Source organism: Pieris rapae, chromosome 9, assembly GCF_905147795.1.
Source record: "Pieris rapae chromosome 9, ilPieRapa1.1, whole genome shotgun sequence".
Taxonomy (NCBI): Eukaryota; Metazoa; Arthropoda; class Insecta; order Lepidoptera; family Pieridae; genus Pieris; species Pieris rapae.
Window position 1 is genome coordinate 8,160,552 of NC_059517.1, and position 23,723 is coordinate 8,184,274.

Below are 23,723 nucleotides of genomic sequence, written 5' to 3' on the forward strand. Positions count from 1 at the left end.
AGCACTCCATGTATTTGTATATGTATAATCTATATTCACACTTGTTACACATGTACACGTGCTAATGAAAATATAAATAAAACATATGGGTTTACTGCACAAGATGTTATTCAACAGAATTGCCGAGTAAAGTTCTAATATTTAACTAGGAAACGAATACATTAACCAATAGCGTGTATCTCGCTCTCTCTCAATCGGTCTCAATCGCTCTTTCCCTTTTCTTCGACAAAAACGCTGCACATTTTCGTGACGTTTCATCCGTAAAAAATTACCCTCATGCGCTTAAAGAAGTTTCACTTCAATAAATATGATTCAGACATAAGCCAATTAGTTAAACGGTTAGCATCACACGCAAATTACTACAAACTTAAAAATCTTCAACACAGTCCAAAAGATTCTAGCTGATATTAACACTAGTTTCAAATTTGTCGAAGGCCCTATTGATTACTGACAATTAATCCATAGAACGTAAGCGTGAAGTGTCAAGGTCTACAACCAAACTGTTGCATAACTATAATTGTTTAACGTTACAATTTTAATCATAAAGCGTGAGAGAATTAGTACTGATTTTGTAGAACACAGAGCAGTGTTGGCCTAGTGGCTCCAGCGTGCGACTCTCACACCTGAGGTCGTAGTTTTGATCCCGGGCTGTGCACCAATGGACTTTCTTTCTATGTGCCCATTTGACATTTGCTCGAACGGTGAAGGAAAACATCGTGAGGAAACCGACATGTCTTAGACCGAAAAAGTCGTCGGCGTGTGTCAGGCACTGGAGGCTGACCACCTACTTGTCTTTTAAATTTAAAAATGATCATGAAACAGATTCAGAAATCTGAGGCCAAGACCTAAAAGAGGTTGTAGCGCCACTGATTTTTTTTTGTAGAACGCAAAGAAGTCATATTCTATATCAATTTATCGACTTAAAAATCTGCGACTTGAATAATTATCTTTACAGAATTAAATACATATTAATATTTGATATACTGCTAGCGTTTAATAAGGTTAAAAGCCAACCACAGAATAAGTAAAAGGTTGGTTGTTAGGTAATACGTTCATTCAAGTATCAAGTATCGGTCGGTACATATCTCACATTGGTCGCCATCTTGTAATATTACTCGTGTAACTGGTGTCGTTTTGACATTATTACAGCAATGCCAACTTGGTGTTTTCTCTTAAGTTTAGGGAAATTTGTAATTATTACTTCGTTTTAATGCACGATTTTATACAATTTAAGAACAATGTAAGACTAATGAAGTCAATATTAGTTACGTCAAAGATCGGTGTATAAATATGTTATATTAGTTATTAAGAGCGATAAGTACACTGGATGGATTTAGACTGGGCAACATTAATACATTACAAACATGGCAAACGGGTAAAACTGCAATTACATTCATTCCCTCATTACCCCTAAATGGGGGTCCTATTTAGGGGTACTTGAATTTGGTCTTAGGGGGAAAATTCTGTTGAAGTTGGCATCACTGCATTGTTTTGCCTTAGGTCCAATTATCATAAAGTAAGTTCTCGTTTAAAGAACTCTTTAATTAGAATTGACATTAGAGTATCTTTTTTTAATTGTTTACCAACTAGCGACTCAAGTAAATAATATAAAGTATTATTTATAAACATATGTATATAGTATTTAATTATGTAACTAAATTACGTTGTTAAATCGTGGGAACTTTCTCAGGTTAAATGTGTAAATCGTCGTAAATTAACACTGAGATTATTGTCTTAGAAGACATGCTAGGTGTTATCGTGTTGTAAAACGATCTAAATTTCATGATACACATTACACGATAAGCTAAAATTGAGATTGAATGTTTCTTTAAATTAATATAAGACCTTGATTGTTATAAAATAAATATCTAGCTTATTGAATAATACAAAATTTATTAAAAGAAAAATTAAAACCAAATTTAAATGATTGGCATCTGTGGCAGTCTGTCTACCTTTAACGCTGGCAGCATTTCCTCGCTGTATTCCGAAACTTATTCGTTGTGCGAGGAAAACACCAGGTCTAGGATCACTGATACTATCTACTAGGCGCCAACTTAAATCTCTTATTAGCCCCTGTGTATGGGGTACACCCATGTACCAAAAGTCTCTACTCCAAAGAGAACAAAGTCGAAGTAGTCTTTTTTTTGGGAATATAAACTACTTTAATCAGTAGATTATTTCGTTTATATTATTATATAAGGTTACTTGAATAATGCTATGTCTTTCATCAGTGCATGTTAGAATGTCATTTTCTTGTGATTATCTTCGGTTGATCTTCAGTTATTTATTAATTTTAGATTACGTGATGTTATAGAACGTTAATTATGTGTAATTGACAAATTAATTTCTCTGATTCATATCGTATTATGCATATTTTAGTAGAGATCCATAGTTCCTAGAAATATGACACCTATTTATACGTAGATTACTGAAGAAATTTATTGTATACAAAAAAGGTTTTTTTATTGTATTGCGGCTATGTATGATTTTATTTTTATTTATTTATTGACACTTCGTTGCAAAGAAACACAAATAACACAATAGATAAAAATTACAAGGGATGCAACGGGCGGCCTTATCGCTAACAAGCGATATCTTCCAGGCTCTTCTTCTATTATACATATAAACATTGGGGCAAGAGCAGTGTTGGCCTAGTTCTTTCAGCGTGCGACTCTCATCCTTGAGGTCGTAGGTTCGGTCCCCGTTTGGTGCATAGGCACCAATGGATGTTATTTCTATGTGCGCATTTAACATTCGCTGGATCGGTTAAGGATAACATCGTAAAGAATCCGGCTTGCAAAAAGTTGACGGCGAGTGTCAGGCACAGCTAACGCAACTGATTTGTTATTTTGTCGTGGCTTAGGCCTCCTTCAATCAACCCAGTTTGTTAATGTCGGGCGTTAAAAATTTTTTTTAATGTCAAAGCGGAAAGAAAAAAAATATTTCCCATAGAACGTTAGCATATTACCCCTCGCATACCAATCATAGTAATTCTATGCTGTTATTAATATGAACAGAATATAAATAAGGGCCCTACGCGGTGGGTCGTTGACATCGATGTCAACTGTCAAACGCAATGACGTCATTTAAGGGATAGCTTTAGCTTACTTTACAAATTGTATAACTAATATTGTTGTGTAATATAGTTCAATTTTCAATTTCCGCTTAACGTAACTAAAGTCATACTCGTATATAGTATATAATATTGGCGCTATAGTCCCTTATAAATAAGTATATGTATCTTTTTCTTCATCTATTTTTCTTAATACCCAAGTAGGTGAGTCTTCTGTCAAATGATATAAATTTGGGATTAAGGCGTGTTTCTTGGCGGTATATTCTCAATGTTTCCTTCATTACGGATAGTGTTAAATGTGCAGACAAACAATTGGTGGCCACAGCTATAATCTCAAAGCCATGATTGAGAGCAGGCCGCTAGACAATGCTTCTCTATGGTCGTCGTTTTTTTTATAGATCTATAAAGAGATTTTCATTAGCGGGTCATAATTTTCACCTGATTCATTCGCTGTTATAAAATAGCCTTGTTATAATTGTCTATTGTATTAAATCTGCAGGATATAGTGATAGGTACGTTGAAATCAGAAACAAGTTTTAAACGTGAGAACTCTGTTTAAACAATGGATGTGATGACTTCCGTATCATCTCCATTTAGTCGAATTGTTTAGATAATTTTTCGCTAAATTATTGACTTAATTATCGAAATAAGTATACATAATTTGTAACTCAAGCATTAAAATAGAAAATGTATGAGCGTAATATAATGAAAACAGATCTGACGACATACTTTTCTCATGAATAGTAATGTATATTTTTATTGTTACATGCCAGTTGCCTAGCTGTTTGATCAACTAGCTGAATATATTTTAGGCCGTTAGTTAAAAGGCGCTGTTTAGTTAAAAGGCTAGGCTGTTAATTGAACGGCTAATTAAGCAGGTTGGCTGCGACAAACATATATGGTCAATGGTGTCTTTGTTGTTATTTTTCTATAACCCCAAGGTACCGTAGAGGGCGCCTACTACTGCTGCTACCGAATCATTATTCGGCATCGCGTTCTAACTTAAGCCACGAACTGAGAATCCTACGAATGTTCCCCCTAGGAACAACTTCAAATATCAACGTATCTTCTTCTTCTGTGATATTTAAATAAAATTTATTTTACTTTAACTAGATAATGCACTGTAATAAAACTTTCATTCCTTTTCTAATGCAAATACGTACCTTTTCTGTATAGTAAGTGCCGTTTTGTCTACAAACGTAGAACTAGACGAAAGAATTTTTTTTTTTAAAGATTTGACTAGTTACGCCAAAGAAGTATAACTTTTAACCTACACATCCCCCCTGGACACCTTGATTTCCCCTAACTTTGTGGGGAAATCCTAAGTGAGCATAACTGCCACAATGTCAACAGGATTATTTAGGGCAGGCACGGTTTCTTTTTCAAAAGCGTCGATGCCTTAAGAACAATTGATTAAATCATTATGTATGACGACATCATTGTGCTCTATAGAACGGCAATGCAATCGAATTGCATCGACTTAGTTTCAGTTCCTAATAACATGGCAAATGGCATTATACTTTTTATTAACATTTACTATTCTGAAATAGTGCGAAATAGTTGTAATTAAATCATCGTTGTTATCTACGTATTATAGTATATATTACCTAATTGGGTATCGTCAAGAATCAAGGAATAAGTGAAATAAAAGACCGTCTATCTTCACGTGAACTGTGAAGGAAAACATCGTGAGGAATCAAACATTAGACCTAAAAAGCGCAGGCACAGAAGAACCCCAAAAGTCCTATTAAGAAAAAAACAGATGAACACGAAAGCTGCAAAAATCTGAGGCCAGACCTAAAGGGTTGTAGTGTCGTAGCCTTTTTTATTATTAATTATTGTATTTTAAGTCAAGTATTCCATAAAATCTGCTATTATTTTACTCAAGACTTGCATTATTACTTGAATAGTTGACCAAAACCACCAAAGAAAAAAAGAAACAAATGACGCGTGACAGTTGACAGCCACAGATCCGTGCACGACTGTCAAATCTAATAAATAACACGTAATAGCGGTCGAATGAGCAAATCATGTAAATTGATTGATTTTGCATTACATATTAATTACTATAGTAAATGCAAAGAAAGTTAATAGACTGGTTTGATCTCGGAAGGTTAAGTAAAAAAGGAGTAGACTTGTGAAAGCTACCGACCGACTTGTCTATGATCTCTATAGCGTAAGAGTCCATCAAAGCTTTATCAAGCGTTATTCAATCCTTTATATTCTGCCTGTCTGTTGAATCCATACGTCGGTTTTAACGTAAAACTTAGATTTAACACAATAAACGTACATACCATTACATTATTGAAGTGTAAATTCCAATGTTAATATTGATTAACATCATTTTAATTTATCGTAGTTAGAATTTTCATGCAGATGTTCATTCGGTGAGGCAAAAGCAATGTCATTTCCAATCGCGACAGCGCCCCCAGTGTTTTCGTATTTTATGGTTCTTGTAACCTTTGGATCGCACTTTACTCATGAATGAAGTCAGAATCGCAATCCATAGTACCGATGCTACTAGAGTGTAGACTTACTGGTGGTCGGGGCTGGGTTCTCGAGCAGTCCTGAACCGCAGGTCTTGATTGATGTCGGATATAAATTTCGGATTCCTTGGCAAACCTCGAGGAGTGGGCGTGTGGAGGTGTTTTTGGTGGGTACCCTACCCACCAAAAACACCTCAGCCCACCCGTACCTCTCTGATTAGGAGAAGGCTTTGAGCTTAGACCCAACTCCACAGTGCCTTTAAACCAACTTAAAGTTGGGACTTTAGCGCACCTGAATCCATGACGCGGGCCTGCTCATGCGCTATATCACCTCATTAAATCAGTGGCTGTTATACAGAATCAATAATTATCAGAACCGAATTTGTAAGAGTAAATATTGTTTTTATTTATGTAATTGGATGTGTATTAAAAATAGTGAAAGGTATCGTAAAAGGGGGGAAAGTTGTGCCCATATAGGACAATGTTAGCGTGACTTAAACTATGTTTTATTTATTGTCTATTTGCTCTTTTCTTGTTTCAACTTAAAATGTGTGCTAGTAATACGATTGCTTAGTAAAGTTTAGTTCCTTTATCATGTGTTTCATTCTTGGCTAAGTCGTGATTAGATTTCCTCACAATATGCTGTACATATCTATTATTAGTAAAATCAGTTGCATATCTCTAATGCAAATCTCTTAAGTGATATATACAATGCCAGAAATTTCCAGTGCGTTACCAGCCTTTTGAGAATTAGTACGATGTTTTCTTGAATGACAGTTAGTCGAATTGGTTAAGAAATACTTCAGTGGGTGTCTAACGCAACTAATATCCTTTATGTATAATTATTGGGAATATATTTATTTTTGAAAAATGTTCATTAAATGAAATGATATCCTAAATAGTCATTTTATTATTAGTATCTACAATTATTTTCTAAACATAATAATCAAATATAAAGTATTTGCAATTTAGTTAACCTACATAAGTAGTTATAATAAAAATAATAATTGAAACTTAAAAAAAAAACAAAATTAAAACCAATTTTCTCGCCGAATATCCTCGCTGTATTGCGATACTTATTCGTTGAGCGAGAAAAGCACCACCTGACAGTCATCATTAGTCTACCAGGCGCCAACTTAAATCTTTAATTAGCGCCTGTGCACTTGAACCCTACAGCTCAAGTCTCTCTGTTCAAAAAGGTTAATATAATGATTTTATGTTTGTTCGCTATCTCTTGGTCTATGTGCAGCATGGTACGACATTCAAGGAAAGTAAATGACGTGTGAAGTTGCGTGATTTCTATCATTTAACGGCAACTTTTAGAAACTTTGTGATAAACACACTAAATTAATATTTGTATGCAAATACTTTATCAAAACATCAAGCTTTCTATTTGAATATGTTATTATTATATTGCCGACTTAGATTCGCTGGAAATGATCTAAGAAAATTAGGAAAATAAAAAAAATAGTGAATAATTTATGTCGTTAATAAATGTAATGGCTGTTGCACCAGACGAAAAAGGAATAAAAGAAACGCGCCAAATTAAAATACGTTTTAAACCTAATACGTAATACTAAATTAATATTGTTTCCAAATCTTTTTTTTATGTTTTGTTTTTCTTTTGTTCAGGTTTAAGTTTCATTTTTTAAATTTATTAATGTATTTCCGATTATAATAAGCAGATTTACTGCAATTGATACCCCTCCCCATCTCTCAAAATGGTAGTTCGTAATCCATATTGTCGAGTAATTTAATATTTGTGAAGGTGAGTTTACTTTGCAAAGTAAACTCCAAAGTGTAAATCAGTCTGAGAATAATTATAAAACACAATATTTCTTCTTTATATCTACACAAATGTGTTTTTTTCTTAATTTTACAGAAATCAAAACTACTTAGTATAAAAACGACACATCGTAAAGAAATATTCCTTTCCTTTCCAAATTATTTAAAATCGATTAAAAATTTCCGAATGGCTAAGTTTTCTACATTCTATAATGCGCTTGCTTGTTTTCTGTTTTTTTACGTAATTTGTTAATCTATGTAATCTGTTTTGGCTTTCTGAATTGTATTAGTATTTTGTATAATAATATGTATTAAGTAAGCTGTTAGATTACTTATAATTAATTAAATAAATAAATAAATAACTTAATAATGTTCTTGTTTACAGGCACGCATCTAATCTTCACAAAAGACCCAGAGTCCGTCAAAGATGAGTTCGCCTTCGACAACCCTGGATTCCGCCAGGAGGAGAGGAACTGGCACAATGAAGCACCTACTCTTCCCATAGGAGGGAAGACCCATGCTCTCCACGCTGAGTTTACGAAGCCAGAACAGAGTAAAGACGATTTATATATACAGGTAACTAATTTAAATTTATTTTATTTATTTCTTAACATGGTATCACTTAACATCAGATGAGCCTCTTGCCCGTTTGCCCCCTGTTCTATAAAAAAAAAACTCTCCATAGGTCTGTGCAAATATACAAATCTTAAATTAATTTAAGTATTAGAAATAATTGTTACTATGGGAGAGTGAATGATGTTAGTTTGTCAAATTATTACATCAATATTGATTATGACGCATCATTTCGTACTTTGGTCACATGCGTGACGACCAGAATCTAGAAAAGCTCTATGGCATCACCGAAGGCAAAAGATCGCGTGGCTGCCGACGATATAGACAGTGATCAAGTCATAACTCGTAGTCCTCAAAAGACACAGTTGTCAATAACAAGCGCAGGTAAAACATTGATTTTGGAAAATTATTCGCGTTTAGATAGATCGATAGATGGATAGGTCTTACTATACCACCATACTCAGACATGAGTTACCCAGATTGATACCTTATAAAACAAAGACAACGACATGGTTTTAATACAGTTTTCGTCAATATATTTATGAATAGTAGTCAACCGGGAGGAGCCGGCATGTATATAATATACATGATATGTGTTGATTAATAATATAAAACAAGATGGCGGTCACGGCAACAGCTGATTACCTTTAGTCTTTGTTTTGGCAAACGTGCAACTCCGATTTCGTTTGTATTTGACATTATTTTAATAAAACTTAATAATACTAATTAATATTGAAAAGAATCTATACGTTTTTGTGTGTATTTGCTAGTTATTTGTTATTTTCTTAAGGTAACTTATTAAGACTAGTGTTATTTGTATTCAATATCACTAGTTGGTAGTAATTTTCTTGAGCTGGCAACGCTATTAGATTACATAAAACGTATATAAATCGTTGATGTAACATCCGTCGTTTCACTAACTTTTACATTAAAATTCCATACCTTATACGTTGCTCGGGAAAAAGCCATGTTAGTTTTAATTATATAGCTAAAAGATTTATTAATGTGTCAAAAGTTCTGTTCTATAATTTGCCACAAATATCTAAGACATACAAATTGGATCAATAATTAAAAATATATTAAACCACATAATTACATTTTATAAAAGAAACAACTAAAAATTACTAAAAAAAATATCTGTATCAACGTTTGTCTATGACCGCATCATTATCTATACTTTATGACATTAACTCTCCACAGATTTCGTTTTTATCGTCATTATACTTCAAAGTAGATTAAAGTTAATAGCAGTAAGGCCTAACCTGTTTTGTTTACCTGCGTATTCCGATACACATTCCGATGTAACGCGGTATAAATCTTTGAGCACGCGTTGTTATTGTCGAGAGCCCAAGGGATTTTGGGATTAACTCGAGGGCGGCAGATGCGGAATGATACCTTATAAACGCCTTCCATAAGTCAAATTATCGTCCATACGAATTTAAGTTCCAAATTTATGTTGGCCTTACAGGTTTTAGAATAGCCAGTTAAAATAACACGGAAATGTGTTAAAATAATTCCTTTATCGTATGTAAGTTGTGTAGTTTGATAAAAAAAACTAAAAATATTGTAATTTATGAGGCGCTTTCATTCTACAATATTCAAATAGACCAGTGGCGCTACGACCTCATTAGGTCTAGGCCTCAGATTATCTGTATCTGTTTTATCATCATTTGTCAATCTAATACGAAAGTAGGTGATCAGCCTCCTGTGCCTGTCACACGCCGTCGACTTTTAACAAAGATGATGCCATATGGCTTAGAACACGAGATTATATGTAATCTTTGCGCTTAAAATTGAGAAACTTAGCCAAATAGATATAGATAACTCGTAATACTTCTAGAAATCCTAGTGTAATTGAATATAAAAAATTGGTGGGGAATACCCTCCGATTAATCGAACGCGCCTTAAATTATTTGGATTTTTAAAGGATATATGAATATTTCTCATATATGTCGCAGCCAACTAGCTTAATAAGCCATTCAATTAACGTTAACCTAAAAGATTCAGTCAGTTGATTAAACAGCTAGGAAAATGGATCAATGACGTTTTATTACTTGCTTAGCACGTTGACTTTATTTTTATAATATTTCTACTTTCTGTCAATATGATGCAGGTAAACCATAATTTTGATGGTGTATTCCAAATGTTAATGAAAAACAACAGTTACAATGGAAGAGTGTAGTGTCCATATGTGAATTTCGCTGTGACTGACTCAAGCAATTTAATTATTAAAGAAATATTTTTCATGTCACATGTTTTATCTTTTTTATTTCTGCCACATGGTTATCGTACTTTATCGTACAAATGGCCAGCATTAAGCCAGCTTATTACATGTTGAAAAAAATATGTTTATTATGGAATATATAAGATACAGGTATTACTGATCCACGTCATTAAATTTTAATCGGTAGACATCCCTTCTCATCGGCAAAGAAGACGTAGTAGGCCGAGAATAAAGCGGGCGTAAAAATCTCTCGGTTCTATATTAAAATAGCAAATCATTATACAAAATGACTTTGGCGAATAATACTTATTTTAAAATAAATATCGCATTGAATTAGAAGTAGCCTGTCTAGCATTAACCCCAGGCCCTTTTATCAACTAGATAATCGTAAACTTTATAGTAAGCCTTTTTACATAGCTTTTCTTTAACGGCGCAGTTTAGTTAAGATCCTAGGCTAATTGAACGGCTTATTAAGCTAGATGGTGACATAGATAATTATATTTTATAGTGAATTATATGTCACCAATTAGCTTGATGTGTCAGCGGTATACCTACATATAATAAATAATGAAAAGCATAATATATATACACAAAGAGTAATCAAAACTTGTGGTTTTTTCCGAATAATTAAGTTAATGGTTTATTACTTTTGAGGTCAATTTGAAATTAATTGAGAGAAATATTAATTTTAATGTTCTATTTATTGCGGTCAAGCAATTAGGTACATTTGTAATTTAAAAGTTAATCTCTAATCGTTTATAGACGCTATGAAATTAAACCGTCATGCACCCAACTTGCCCTTGTATTATTTCATATAATTACCTACGAAAGTTTCTAAGGGATAAAAGTATTATCTAATATAAATAATTCTCGTGTCACGGTGTTTGTTTAAACTCCTTCGAAATGGCACGATCGATTTTCGTGAAATTTTGTGTGCATATGAGTTAGGTCTGCGAATCGGATATCTTTTAAGGGTCCACTCCTAAATTTTTTTTTAATGATACAGCATCCAAAAATAAATACAATCCCCCAATTTTCACCCTTCTATTACTAACCCCTATGTTTTATTTAAAACTTATGACTTGAACTCTGAGGATTTACCTGGAAAACGTCTGCTGCAGAGCATGATGCTGAGTCAGGTCCGTTATACAACACACACTAAAATATATCTTATACTATCTTTGTTCATATTATATGGACATTTTTCTTTTTTATTTCTATTATTGTTTTGTGTGATTCTGTGTGTTACGTTAGTAATAAATGTTATGTATGTGTAAGCTGTTGCTGTAAGATCTAAGGTATAAGAGAAATATTATAACATTCCTCAAGGCTTCGTTCATGCGGATGCTATGAAAGTGATGTAATCGAATTATAGAGTACAGTTTAAAATCAGTGGCACTACAAGCTTTTTAGTTCTGGGCTGGTTCAGATTTCTGTATCTATTTCATGATCATTTTATCTAATCGGCAAATAGGAGATCAGCCGGCGCCTGACACACATTGTCGACTTATTGAGTGTAAGACAAGCCGGTTTCCTTACAATCTTTTCCTTCACCGTTCGAGCGAATGTTAAATACGCCCAAAGTCCATGGTCGGGGAACGAACCTACAAATTTAGGTATGTGAGTGAAGCCACTATAACAACACTGCTGCATAGTACAAAATAAAAATGTTTAATTTTATTAATTACATATGATTTTTCTTATTCATATTTGTTTTTTGATATGGAGACGACTTGCTATTTGATACGATGTTTCTTCAGGCCGCCTCCATTATTATTTTTAAGCCATTGTCTTGTGCATAATATTATGCTATATATGATAATAATTACAACGTGTGATGAAACTTAACCATCGCTTGCCTGTGTTGTTATAGGTTATATACTATTGTTTTGATTGTAACAAAAGACTCAATTATTTTTCTGGGATTATGTATGTATTGGCATTAATATGTATCTGTTTATATTCTTGTTTTTATGTGCTGGTCAAGCGTTTCGTTTTGGGTTTATGACATCCTTATTAAGTGATAAAAAAATAAAATAAAATAATTTGAATCTGCCATTGTGCCATACGCTGTTTATGAATTAGGAGGTAAACGGGAAGGATTTTAAGTGATACTGTCGCCCATTGACATGACGCCCTCATACCGGGAGGCTTGCAATTGCGTTGACGGCCTTTCAAAAATTGGTACGCTCTTTTCTCGTCGAATTGGTTCGGAAATTCTTCTGTGGGCAGCTGGTACCACATAGTGGTGGTGCGTGAAAACTCTCAATTGTGAAATGACGGACGTCGACGTGATACGGATGGTATTTTGCCTTGACGTCCGTTAATGAAACTCAGCAGCACGTATTAGACCGGTTTGCCACAAATCTATAATTTGAAGTGCGATTTGCTTGTAAGTGCATTATTACAATAGTATAGTTCCATTAAAAAGGAAATTTTGGATTGATAATTCTTCAAATGAGTTCATTATAACATTAAATCTGTAGCAAAAACTCGTAGGTGTTTTTACAAGTCATTATAGACACTTCCTTATAACTTAAAGGTCAGTTTAAATTTAATTTTAAGATTTGATTATACCTTCTGGAATGATCCATTGGTATGATTACGATTTTAAAAATTGAAATGGAATTGTGCCTTGTGCTTAATCAAATTTTGTATTACGTTTGTTCAGTAGACTTAAAACGTATTATAATATGTTTATCCGGTTGCGACACAAAAACAAAAGCCAAAACAGATATTTTTGTTTCTTAAAACAAATAGTTATCATAGAATGTTTATAATTTATTTTATATTTAAAATTTTATCTCGTTAGCTTTTAATTGTTATCAAATTGGTGTCCGGGTCTTCGGGGCTTGTTCTGCAGGTCGAAGTACGAAAACGAAAATAAAGTGATGGTTCTTGAAAAACAAATGCACGTGTTAAACGCTGTTGATTAAATTAGGGATTCCTCACGCAAAAGGAGATATTTCAGGTCAAAGTGGCCTGCCCGTATATCAAAACATCAATGTCAAATGTATGAATAATATGAAATTTATATTTTTTTGAGGGAATTGCAGCATGTCATGTGGGTGTCATGTGGGTATAAACCTTTTCTAAAACAAAATTTCAATTGATTTAAAGATTTTTTAAAAGTAAAATTAAAGAAACTCCATATTATTTATTATTAATTAATTGACAAAAGCAAAACAATTTTACTTAGACTTACCTTATTAATGATATTACTATTTCAAAAAAAAAACTAACCAATCTGAAGATGCCTTTATGATATTTCAGCGCGCTCGTGTTCGTCGAGTGAAACTATGGGCTCGGGACTTCACGGGCCTGGGTTTGACGTGTGGTGGAGGAGCAAAGGCTGGCGTTTGCATACAGTCAGTACTTCGAAGTGGTCCCGCCGCCGCTGCAATGTTACAACCAGGTTAGAATACATATCTAGGCTTCGCTATTTATTGGTTTCTTTTAAGGTTCTGCTTATGCTTTTAAGGAAGCTTGCTAGATATGCTTTAACTTTGTGTTGTCCCGGGAATCGAATTTAATTTGTATTTGAAATAAATAATTATGTCTTAACGATATAACTATAATCTTGCATTGAAATGTAGCTTCTGCTCCAATGGTTTTTTTTTCTATATACTGAACACTATCCCGTATCTTATGTCTTAAACATATCTTCATCTACTTGTTTATAAAATACGCTACTGAAGTTTCATTATCATATTATATATAAATTAATGATGAGAAGAGACCGGACGGTATGAGTTTTATTCCTTGGAAGATGGGTGCTAGTATAGGATGTTATCTATTCAGACACACTGGCCCTTTCCCATCTACATGGAACCAACAACAGAGCTGGTACGGCTTGTGATGCGGCTGAAAAAGCTAAAGCCTGCAAATATAGTCTAGGCTCCCCTATGATTTTGTCGCATTCGGTATCGACACCCTTGGACCGTGGGCTCCTAGCGCTATAAGGCTTTTTAGGGAAATTTCAAAAATTTTAGTCGTCATCACAGGAGACCGAAGAGCTGGCAGCTTACTCAGACAAAGAATTAGTCTAGCTATTCAAAGTGGGAACGTTGCCAGTATATTCGGAACCTTGCCTAACTTGAGTCCCTCTTAATAATATATTTTAGTTATTACATGTTAAGGTTAGTTATTATATAAGAATTAATTTAATTACAGGCGACAAAATAAAGAGCATCAAAATAGAATTTACTGGTACACCATTAGAAGACGCGGTGTCCATTTTGTCCTTGGCCTCGCCGTATCCAGTGGAGCTTGAGGTCATCGAAGGTGGCCGGGTCAGCGGCGAGGGCTGGGTAGTTCACCATCCATTGATGAAGAGAGCTGGATCTACTGGCGATGTTAGCACGGTAAGTTGATTTTATTAGCCAGAGCTGTTATAGTATTATTTGATGGCCATGCGAAATAGTTTTCAATTCCCACCTGGGTTACTAATTACTTGCTCATTATACATTTAAATTCACAAGTTTAAAGGGAACGCGATTTTATAAATTGAATCAATAATAGTCTCACTTAAACTTTCCTATTAAAGATATCAAAATTATTGTTGATTGTGATACCTTAAAAGGTTTCAATTCGATGAAGTCCTAACCCTAAATATGTGATTCTTGGTTGAATTTTTAAAAACTCACGACAAAATGACATACAAAAAATAAAATCGGTTTAGTATGGAATATTAGATACACGTCATTTATTCCACGTCATTAAATTTATATCGCATACATCCCTACTCATCAGCAAAGAAGACAGATGTTAAAAACTGTTGGTACTCTTTTTTTTCTCTTAAAAAAAGGAAATCATATTAGAAAATGGCAAACAACACTCATTTAAAAAAAATCGCAAATAAATTAGATAAAGCCTGTCTATAGCACTAGTCCCAGGGCCTTTAATTATCAACTAGATAATACATAACTTTATAGTAGGCCTTATAACACGGGTTTTCTATACAATTTATTAAAAGTCACAGATAAAAGAGCCTCTAGGATTAAAGAGAAGCGTTTAACAGTTAACACATTAGTGTTGAAAGTTGTACTTAAGTAAATTTATAAGCTAAAGAAACATAATTGACGTAACATTTAAATAAGCGTTATAAATAAATTAGCAATGTTACTAAACCGAGACCTCAATGTTTTAGTCACTGCATTATATGCCTTAACTCCCAGAAGTGTAAGACAACCAAATATGAATAATACAATAGACTAACCGTAAAACGTAGTAGCAATGCATACCTTATGCCCATAGACTAAACAAGGATCATAGAGTGTACAATAGAGAAATAATAAATAGATATGGAGAGATATCATTTGCAGCAGGCCTAACAGTGACACGACCTTATAAATAATAGGACTGAGAAGAGAACAATATGAAGCAAAACCGGCTTCCATCCATGCTTACATCGAGGAATTATTGTGTTTTCATTAAAGCTAGATCGGGCTGTAGGACGTATTTTTTAAGCGTATGAAGAAGGGAAAAAATCTTCTGTTTATGTAAAAATCTCCCGAAATATTATATATACCGCATTTACATACATTACATACAGCCGTAGTGAGCAGGGAAGTGGGCAGGACGAGTGTGTAAACGCAATACTCACGACGAAGTATCGCTGGATTTGTCAAACAGAGTGCATAAAACCATGAATTTTATGCGGACAAAGTCTCACTTGCTCGTTCTAATTTAAAACATGTAATTGATTATCGGCCGTTCAAATTAACGTTCTAACGAAATGTGTCTGATTCTTCGGAATCCAAGGACGTATAACACTTAAGCCAAATTTAGCAACGCCTCCATGAAAGTAATGACGATATATATTAAATATCTCTTTAATTAAAGTATTTTAACTTTTGTTATAAACAAAATAAGGATGTGTTTCCGATAACAAAAGTATTGTAGTTAGGATGTTGTCATGTTCGGAATTCAATCACATTGTTGATTATGGAATGTCTATTGTGTTGAAGCTCATTAAAGGAAATGTATAGATCTACCTACGAACATAATGCGCACTTACTTTTGATTTTCATTCATATATGTACAGTTTATATTATATAAAGACTTAACTTTAATTTGATGATTCACATTATATATTAAATGATGTCATAAGTCACACTCCGGTTACAAGTATTAAGCAGTTGTATTTTAATAGAATTTACATGCTTTATTATAATAAATTTCTTTTGTGATTTCAGCTGGAAAAGGAAGGGAAACTCTTACATCCTCCGCGCTCACCGGACCCGTCGCACTCAAACAACTCCACGTTAGAAACGAAAAGTAAAGGTGGCATTAAGAAAATACTTGCGGATAAGATCATCACGTCTACAACACTCGAAAGGAACAAGAAAGAGAAAAAGGAAGGAACCACAACACTGGAACGAGAAAATGAAAAGAATTTAAAACTGGCAAATAAACAAAGACATTCAGATATCCCACCAACTTTCAGTAAACCAGAAAGAAACAAAAGCAGACACTCTACAGGAAGTGACGTACAAATAATTCAACCAGAAAACGGAACAGCATATAACATTGAAAACGCAGAAGTCCAAAAGAGAGAAAGTGACCCTAAGAAGGGTATGAAGTTCGGGATTCGTGTCCTTCCACCTAACGTACCTGATGATGGCGTACTAAAGCAGAAACACGTCGAAAATGGTGGGATTACACCAGAAAAGATTGCGGTAGATGAACCAGATAAACCTGAACCTCAAAGACCTGCTCCTACCACACACATAAGGCACGAGAATGAAGTCGAGCATAAAAAACCAGTCGTTGCTAAACGTAGAGAAAAGATGGCGCCTCCAGTGCCAAACGCAAGAGTAAAGGTAAATGAAAGCGATACAAGTATCAGCCAAGAAACGACTAAAATTTCAGACTCCTCACAATCTTTTACAAGAACGGATTTGAATTCAAGTGGAATTAAAAGAGACGAAAATGGCATACCTCAAGAATTACCTCAACATATGTTCGATGCAGCTAAAGCTGCTAGAAACAACAGAAAGAGCTCCGCTGATCTCATTCAAGAGAAGGAACGGAAGGATGAAGCGCCTAAACCTGCAAAGAAGTCTAAAGGAAAAGCACCCTCCCCGCCGGCTGTTCAAAAAAATAAAACAGACGACAGTATAATGGAGCAAATGCAAAACGTTAACGACTTTTTGAAATATGAAAAGCAACATTCGAGTCTGCTATTCGATACTTCCGCATCAACCACAACTTCAGGGCTTTCATATAACACTTCAACACCAAAAGTTAATAAGACTAAACCACGCTTAGAAGAATCCATAAATTTCAGTCAAGATGATATTGACGATATTGTCACAAAACCGTTCAAGCGAGAGAGCGATTCACTAAACAATTTCTTCCAGGATTCGAAATCTAATTTATCAAACCTGGATGGGCTTTCAGTAGTGTCTCTTAATAACAGTGACAAAAGTGAAGGGGGCTCCACGACTATCGAGTTAAATAATAGCGATATTACAATTCATAGTTCGCCACTAAACGAAACAGCACGATCTGAGTCCGACGACGTATCTATGGAAGACAATGAAAGGAAGGCTGCATCTTTAGGTGATCTTTCAAGATTTGACCTCAGAGTTAAAGCAACGAAGATAAGCACAGGTACTCTGGAAAGAGCTCAGAGTTTAGATATATCTGCCGACGATGAAGAAATTCAGGAAACCACTTTATCGCCTAAAAAGCGAAAGGCTATGTCTGTGGTAGAAACTACATTTTTCGATTCCGGTACAGAAGATGTTTTGTCAGAAGATCCTGAAAAGGGTGTTTTATTAAAACAGAAAGAACCTCGGTTGAGCTTGAATATAGCAAAAACTTCAGCAATTGAGGGTTTGAACACATTCCAAAGAAATCGTCTAAAAAAGGGTTCTGAGTTTGGAAACTTGGAAGATGCAATCGTTAAGGGTTCAACCAGCTCCATAGATTCAGATAAGCATAGCTCTCAAGAAATTCACAAAACGCGAACCCACGCCAGCTTGGATACAACCCAAGAAAGTGAACATGAATCATCAGATCATTTGGCAAAAAGAATAATGGATGAAAACATGAGAGTTCATTTGAAACTAGTGTCAGAATTTGCGAAATCTACTTCAGATGGTGGCAACGTCAGTTCTTTAGAAAGCTCCCAAGAAGTTCACAAAGATAACTCTGCTAACGATACAACAAAAACTACGGCAGCTAATTACCAAGAGAAGGTCACAATGAGTTACGATACCAATGTACCTGACGATATGAAAGTTTCTCGGAACACATATGTTAACAGCTTGGAAAGGCCTAAATCAGAAATGATGAAAAAGCTACTTGCTAAAAACCCTATTTTCAATGTTCATATCGATCAGCATTCCCAAAGGCAACAAGTTACTACAAGTAAAGATACACCTACACCTATGACAGATTCACATAAATCTGCTTTGCACCAACCGGATATAGTAAACTTTGATTTGAAGACTTCGGAACCAAAAGGTAGAGATTATGATGAGTTTGTGAGTAATATCAGAGTAGGTTCAAATAATAACAGCTTAAAGTTAAATCGGAGATCACAAGAAATTCTGACAACTGAATGGAGTGAGAGTAAGGAGAATCCGGATATACAAACTACCAATGTCGTAACTATATCTACAAACGATAAAAGTGTACCTATGGAAAAGAGAACTTACACGAAGTCTATAGAGATTGGTGAACCAAGCATTAAACTTGTACCAGATTTAGTTGACGGAATCAAAAAATCTGGCGAGAAAGAAACTAGGACATTATACATGGAACCTGCCAATGTATCATTGACGATGCAACAAGAACCTGTTCAAAAAACTGTTACTGTTAATGTTACTGAAGATGAATTTGGCAACAAAGTTATCACGCAAAATGTCGAAAAGGTTTCCACAAAATATATCACAACGAGAACGGAAGCTCCAGTACAAGTTGAGCAGATTACATTTGGTATTATGAAAGGATCAGGAAATATAGACGAAATAGATTTGGAAGAAGGAAACGTTCAGGACATAGATAGTAAAGTGCTTGAAGAAATAAAAAGGCAAAACCCAAACATGCACTTCACGACAGATGAACCATCGTACACTAGAACGGAAACTATAATATTAAACACAGCAGATATGGATGAAAGTCAAGCGAAATTGCTCATGGAAAGATTGCAAAACGATCCCAGCTTTATGGCACAAAAGACTCCTGAGGAATTATCTAGACTTGGTATTAGAATTATACAGGACTTAGAAGACAAAGAAATCGCTTCCGAAGACGGGCTCGAAGTAACTAAAACAAGATATTCCATTAACCCTTCTGCCATATCAGAATCCGAAAAGCAATGTAAACTAACATCCAAAGATAGGGATATACAGGAAGAACATATAACAGAAATTCAAGTACTCACGCCGCGTTCCGAGAAAAATGTGAGCCAAAAAGAAGATAAAATATCTAGCAGACAACGAGCACCACCAACCGTTACCAACTATCAAGAACCAATGTTATCCTATGAGCTCGACATCGAACTATTGAACGATTTCATATCAAACGAACGCCACCATTCAGCAAAACAGCAAGTTGAAGCGACTAAACGAACGAAAACGACTCACAGCACAAGCGAACCAAAGAAACGCCATTCAGACTTTGACTTACCAAGGAACAGCCATATTAAATTCCGGACAGCAACCTACGAATCACCAAAAGGCACAATTGTCACGAGTACAGATTTAGAAAATCGACGCTTGTCACAAATGGACCAAATGCAATTGCGAGCGCCGAGTGAAGTGCCAACTGTTTCAAGTCCTAAACCGGTGATTTTAGCTAAACCGAGCAATATTCCGGTGAAGGCGTCAGACAAAAAACCGTTGGCGGGTTTTGTGTCTTCCAAGATACCTGTGTTCTCGACACAGAAGTCTTTAAGTCAAGAGAATCTGACTGATAAACAGTTTTCACTGCCTCGTTCTCCACCCTTAACATTAAGCACCAGTACGGGAAATATTTCTGTTACGTCCATCAAAAGTAGCTCTAGAAGTCCAAGTGGCGGGCAATTGTAAAACATGAAGAGAGAAAATTCACATATTCCTTTGCGAGAAAATTCACCTGAAATTCACCTAAAAATTCAACTATTACCAAAAGTATGGTCTCATAAAGTAACTTTCTTTAATCCAAATTGATATTTCTGCTTCTCATTTTTGTGGTCTTTCTTCTATGTTTTCACTGCTACCCTTGACCTATTGTATTGACTTATCTTAAATATCTGCATTATATTATATACAATATTCGCATTTGGTGAATTTCTGGCGGGAATTTATGCACACTTATTAATGTCTACTTCTTAATGAAAAAGTGCCTTATTATATTATGTGTAAGTCTTGAATAACGTAGTTCGGTTGTGAGAGAAAATTGTAGTTGTTAGTTATGTCACAAGAGAAAATTCACAAACATTCCGTCCGAAAAGAGTATTACCATTGTAGTGTTATTGTATGTAGGTTATATCGGTAACCGTTCTAATTATGCTTGAATAAAGTTTGGCGTCAATATATTGGTTTAACGGTGAACTTTTAAACGCAAACTTAATTCTATGGAGCGTACTTGAACGTTTTGGTTTGGGTTATATGATATTTGAAATACTAGATAATCTAGTATACAATTTACGCCTCGATCAAACAAATCCAAGTGGTTTGATTTGAGACTTAGAAGACCACTGTGGCCAAGGGCGGAACCAGCGTTGGGTCACAAGAACTGACACGTTTGTCATCATACAAAGTTTTTATATTATATTAATGAAATACTGAAGATATGTAGTTACATATAATCTGGATGGTGACAAAATATTGAAATAACATTATGTTCAACTAGTGGTCCTAAGTCCTGGAACCAGATCAGGGGGGTCATGACCTCTATGACCCTCCCCCGGATCCGCCGTTGACTGTAGCGTTGTTGTAGCCTTACCGAACAGTCTTCCAAACGCAATGTTGCCAACATTGACTTAGTTTTTGAGAATTTTTCAATGAATTTTTTAATGTACTTAAATTTTTAAGGCGTTATGTACTTTATAGAACTTTCACTTTCACTATCATTGAAGATATTTCAAACGTCAATTCTGACACCAAATTTAAGCAATTCCTCACAATATTGTAGTCTTTTGACTTTTTAAATTTATTACACACATGTTATTTGAAAATAATATTTCTTATTGTAAAACTAATGTTTGGGTTAACATGAAAATAAAAAAGTCGAAGTCGACTATAAGACTTTGTTATATCTATTTTAAAATTCTTTGAATTTTCGACTTTCGACATTCAGATGATAGTGAAAATGGTTAGTTTTTGTAGTTATGTGATCATGTTTTGTTAAGTAAAAGTTTTATATAGTTATGTTCATCGCGTTATTAACACTTATTAATCACAATTATACAAATCGTATTTTAATATTGTATTATATTATGAAATAAATACAAATTATAATGTTTGTTTGTCTTTTTATTTGAAAAATGTTAGGGTGTTGGGCACTGCTGTTTATGGTCCATTTACGTTCATTTAAGTGTTGAATAGAAAGTCTATCTGTGCTTTTGCACTACTTACTAGCTGTTGTGAGAGATGGATTCAACCAAACATACTTTTTATTCTATAAGTATAAACACAAACCAGACAGAGATAGAGAAACATCTCGTAGGACACTCAAAGCGAAAAAAAAACAAGTTCAGAATAAATTAATTTTATTCAACGCACGTTATATTCTTACATAAACTATATCGAAAAAGTTAAAATAGAAAACATTACATACTTGGAAAGGCCACCATTTAATAGAAAACGTTTGAACGATTAAAATCTGCCACAAAATATTTTTTCGGCATTCATTCCCTTTTAATCTTAATTTTGACTTCTGATTTCAATAATTATATAAAAAGGAAAAATGTCTTAACACTTAACTTTCCTTACAACAATATTGCTTTAAATTTACAATTGGTGTTATTGAGCATCGGGTTGGAAGCCATTATCGCGCCAATTGACAGATGATAATACGATGTCAGTACGAGTGAGTGAGACAACACTATTCTCCCATGACGTCTTCATACTGTTTCCGGAAGCAATCTCCGACTGGGAAGAAGTCCCAGCATCTTTGCGTATACATGTTCCATACGAATGTCTCTTGACCTGAAATAAATTTTAGATAATTTTATCACATTAAGATTGAGTTTTTTTTAAATATTATGGGCAAACGGAATGCCTTAAAAGGGCAGTCACAGCCCCTGGACACCCAGTTTTAGTGGGTACGTTGTCGGCCTTTGAGGGAGGAGTACACTCTAATTTAGAATAGTTGGAGGTCGTTTCTCTCAGGGAAGACAATTTTAGAAGTCAGTTTTACAATTCGTTCGTTTTTCAGCCTTGTAAAACGAACTGTGAAAGATTTCCAGCCATCAAATGTATTTCCGATATTACAGAAGTCTAACATGTTTCTCATACAGACACACATATTTGTTTGTCATTGTAAATAATGTAAAGCATGCCAATCAAGCTTGTAAAAGTTAGGAGGCATTTTGGTCTCAGCTTAAATATAAATCCTAAAATATACTAAAACTGGTTTAGCGGTTTCAGTACGTCGTTTACATACCTGTATATTCAGTGTCGGGTTTGTTGATTAGATGCATCAAGAAGAACATGTAATTTGCTAGATTATGCTCTCGTTGCACGTGTGTGTCGAAACCGTGCGGCACCTGTCATGTCAAATTATTGTCTATGAGTGTAGGAATTAAAATATCTAAGAAAATTAGTGTTTGTTTGAGGTTGAAATATATGAAGCGAAAGGAAATTCATGTCATGTCTATGACCTACTTACTATTGCCTACATGTTAACACAGAATACATCGGAAAGGAGACAGAGGTAGACTATATGCCTCATTGCCTCTCAATGAAATAAAACCCCAGAGTTCCTGTTTCTTGGATGGAAAGGTCATTAAAGACTACATAGATAATATATTCCCAAAACAAATTAAAGGGAAAAATTTGAAATCAATAATGGATGGTAGATTTGAGAGATGGGTCGTCTTAATAACTATTGCCAAAGCCTGACCTTATCAAAGTAGTCCTTATTAATGCCACAAATGAAGCAGTTGGACTCCATGTCTTCTTTGACTGACTCCAGTTGGTCACGGAGCTCACCGAACGCATCAATGATCAAACCTGAAAGATTTAATTATTTTTAGTTAAATTAAGCTCACACATACAAAATTCTGCTTTAAACAATTGGCTGGCTTAAAGCTGGAATTAATTTTAGAGTAAAAGAAATAAAATCCTATCTGTCAGTATTAAAAGTTTTAACCATCACTTTGGGAACCCATACTCTCCTTAAAGAGAAAATAAATTATACAAGTAGTACCCATCTCTAAATTTAAAACTCACCCTGAAGGATAGCCAGTAGGATGATGATGACGAAGAAGAAGAAAGATATGTCGAAGATGATGCGGTACACCTCCGAATCGTCTCCATCAGGAGGTTCGAGCTCATCTCCGATACCCCCTCCTGCGCGTACGCCTTTGTATAGGTTGAACACGAAACACTGAAATATCACATATTAATTATGTTCCAAGTTA

The 23,723-nt window shown here is 34.6% G+C and overlaps 2 protein-coding genes across 11 annotated transcripts in view; one reads left to right on the forward strand and one right to left on the reverse strand.

The window, feature by feature from the left end:
* LOC111001606 overlaps nt 1-21,601 on the forward strand; it is a 40,371-nt gene extending 18,770 nt beyond the window's left edge. For both annotated transcript variants that reach the window (XM_045629629.1, XM_045629630.1), the window contains exons 2-5: nt 7,730-7,920; nt 13,415-13,556; nt 14,315-14,505; nt 16,339-21,601. In XM_045629629.1, coding sequence (XP_045485585.1) covers nt 7,730-7,920; nt 13,415-13,556; nt 14,315-14,505; nt 16,339-20,184 — 4,370 coding nt within the window. In that variant the 3' untranslated portion in view covers nt 20,185-21,601. The remainder of the gene's footprint in view (nt 1-7,729; nt 7,921-13,414; nt 13,557-14,314; nt 14,506-16,338) is intronic.
* A 230-nt stretch (nt 21,602-21,831) lies between these two features.
* LOC111001605 (ryanodine receptor) overlaps nt 21,832-23,723 on the reverse strand; it is a 96,558-nt gene continuing 94,666 nt past the window's right edge. For all 9 annotated transcript variants that reach the window (XM_045629523.1, XM_045629522.1, XM_045629519.1 and 6 more), the window contains 4 exons: nt 23,533-23,689; nt 23,204-23,313; nt 22,745-22,847; nt 21,832-22,287 (listed from right to left, as the gene is read on the reverse strand). In XM_045629523.1, coding sequence (XP_045485479.1) covers nt 22,184-22,287; nt 22,745-22,847; nt 23,204-23,313; nt 23,533-23,689 — 474 coding nt within the window. In that variant the 3' untranslated portion in view covers nt 21,832-22,183. The remainder of the gene's footprint in view (nt 22,288-22,744; nt 22,848-23,203; nt 23,314-23,532; nt 23,690-23,723) is intronic.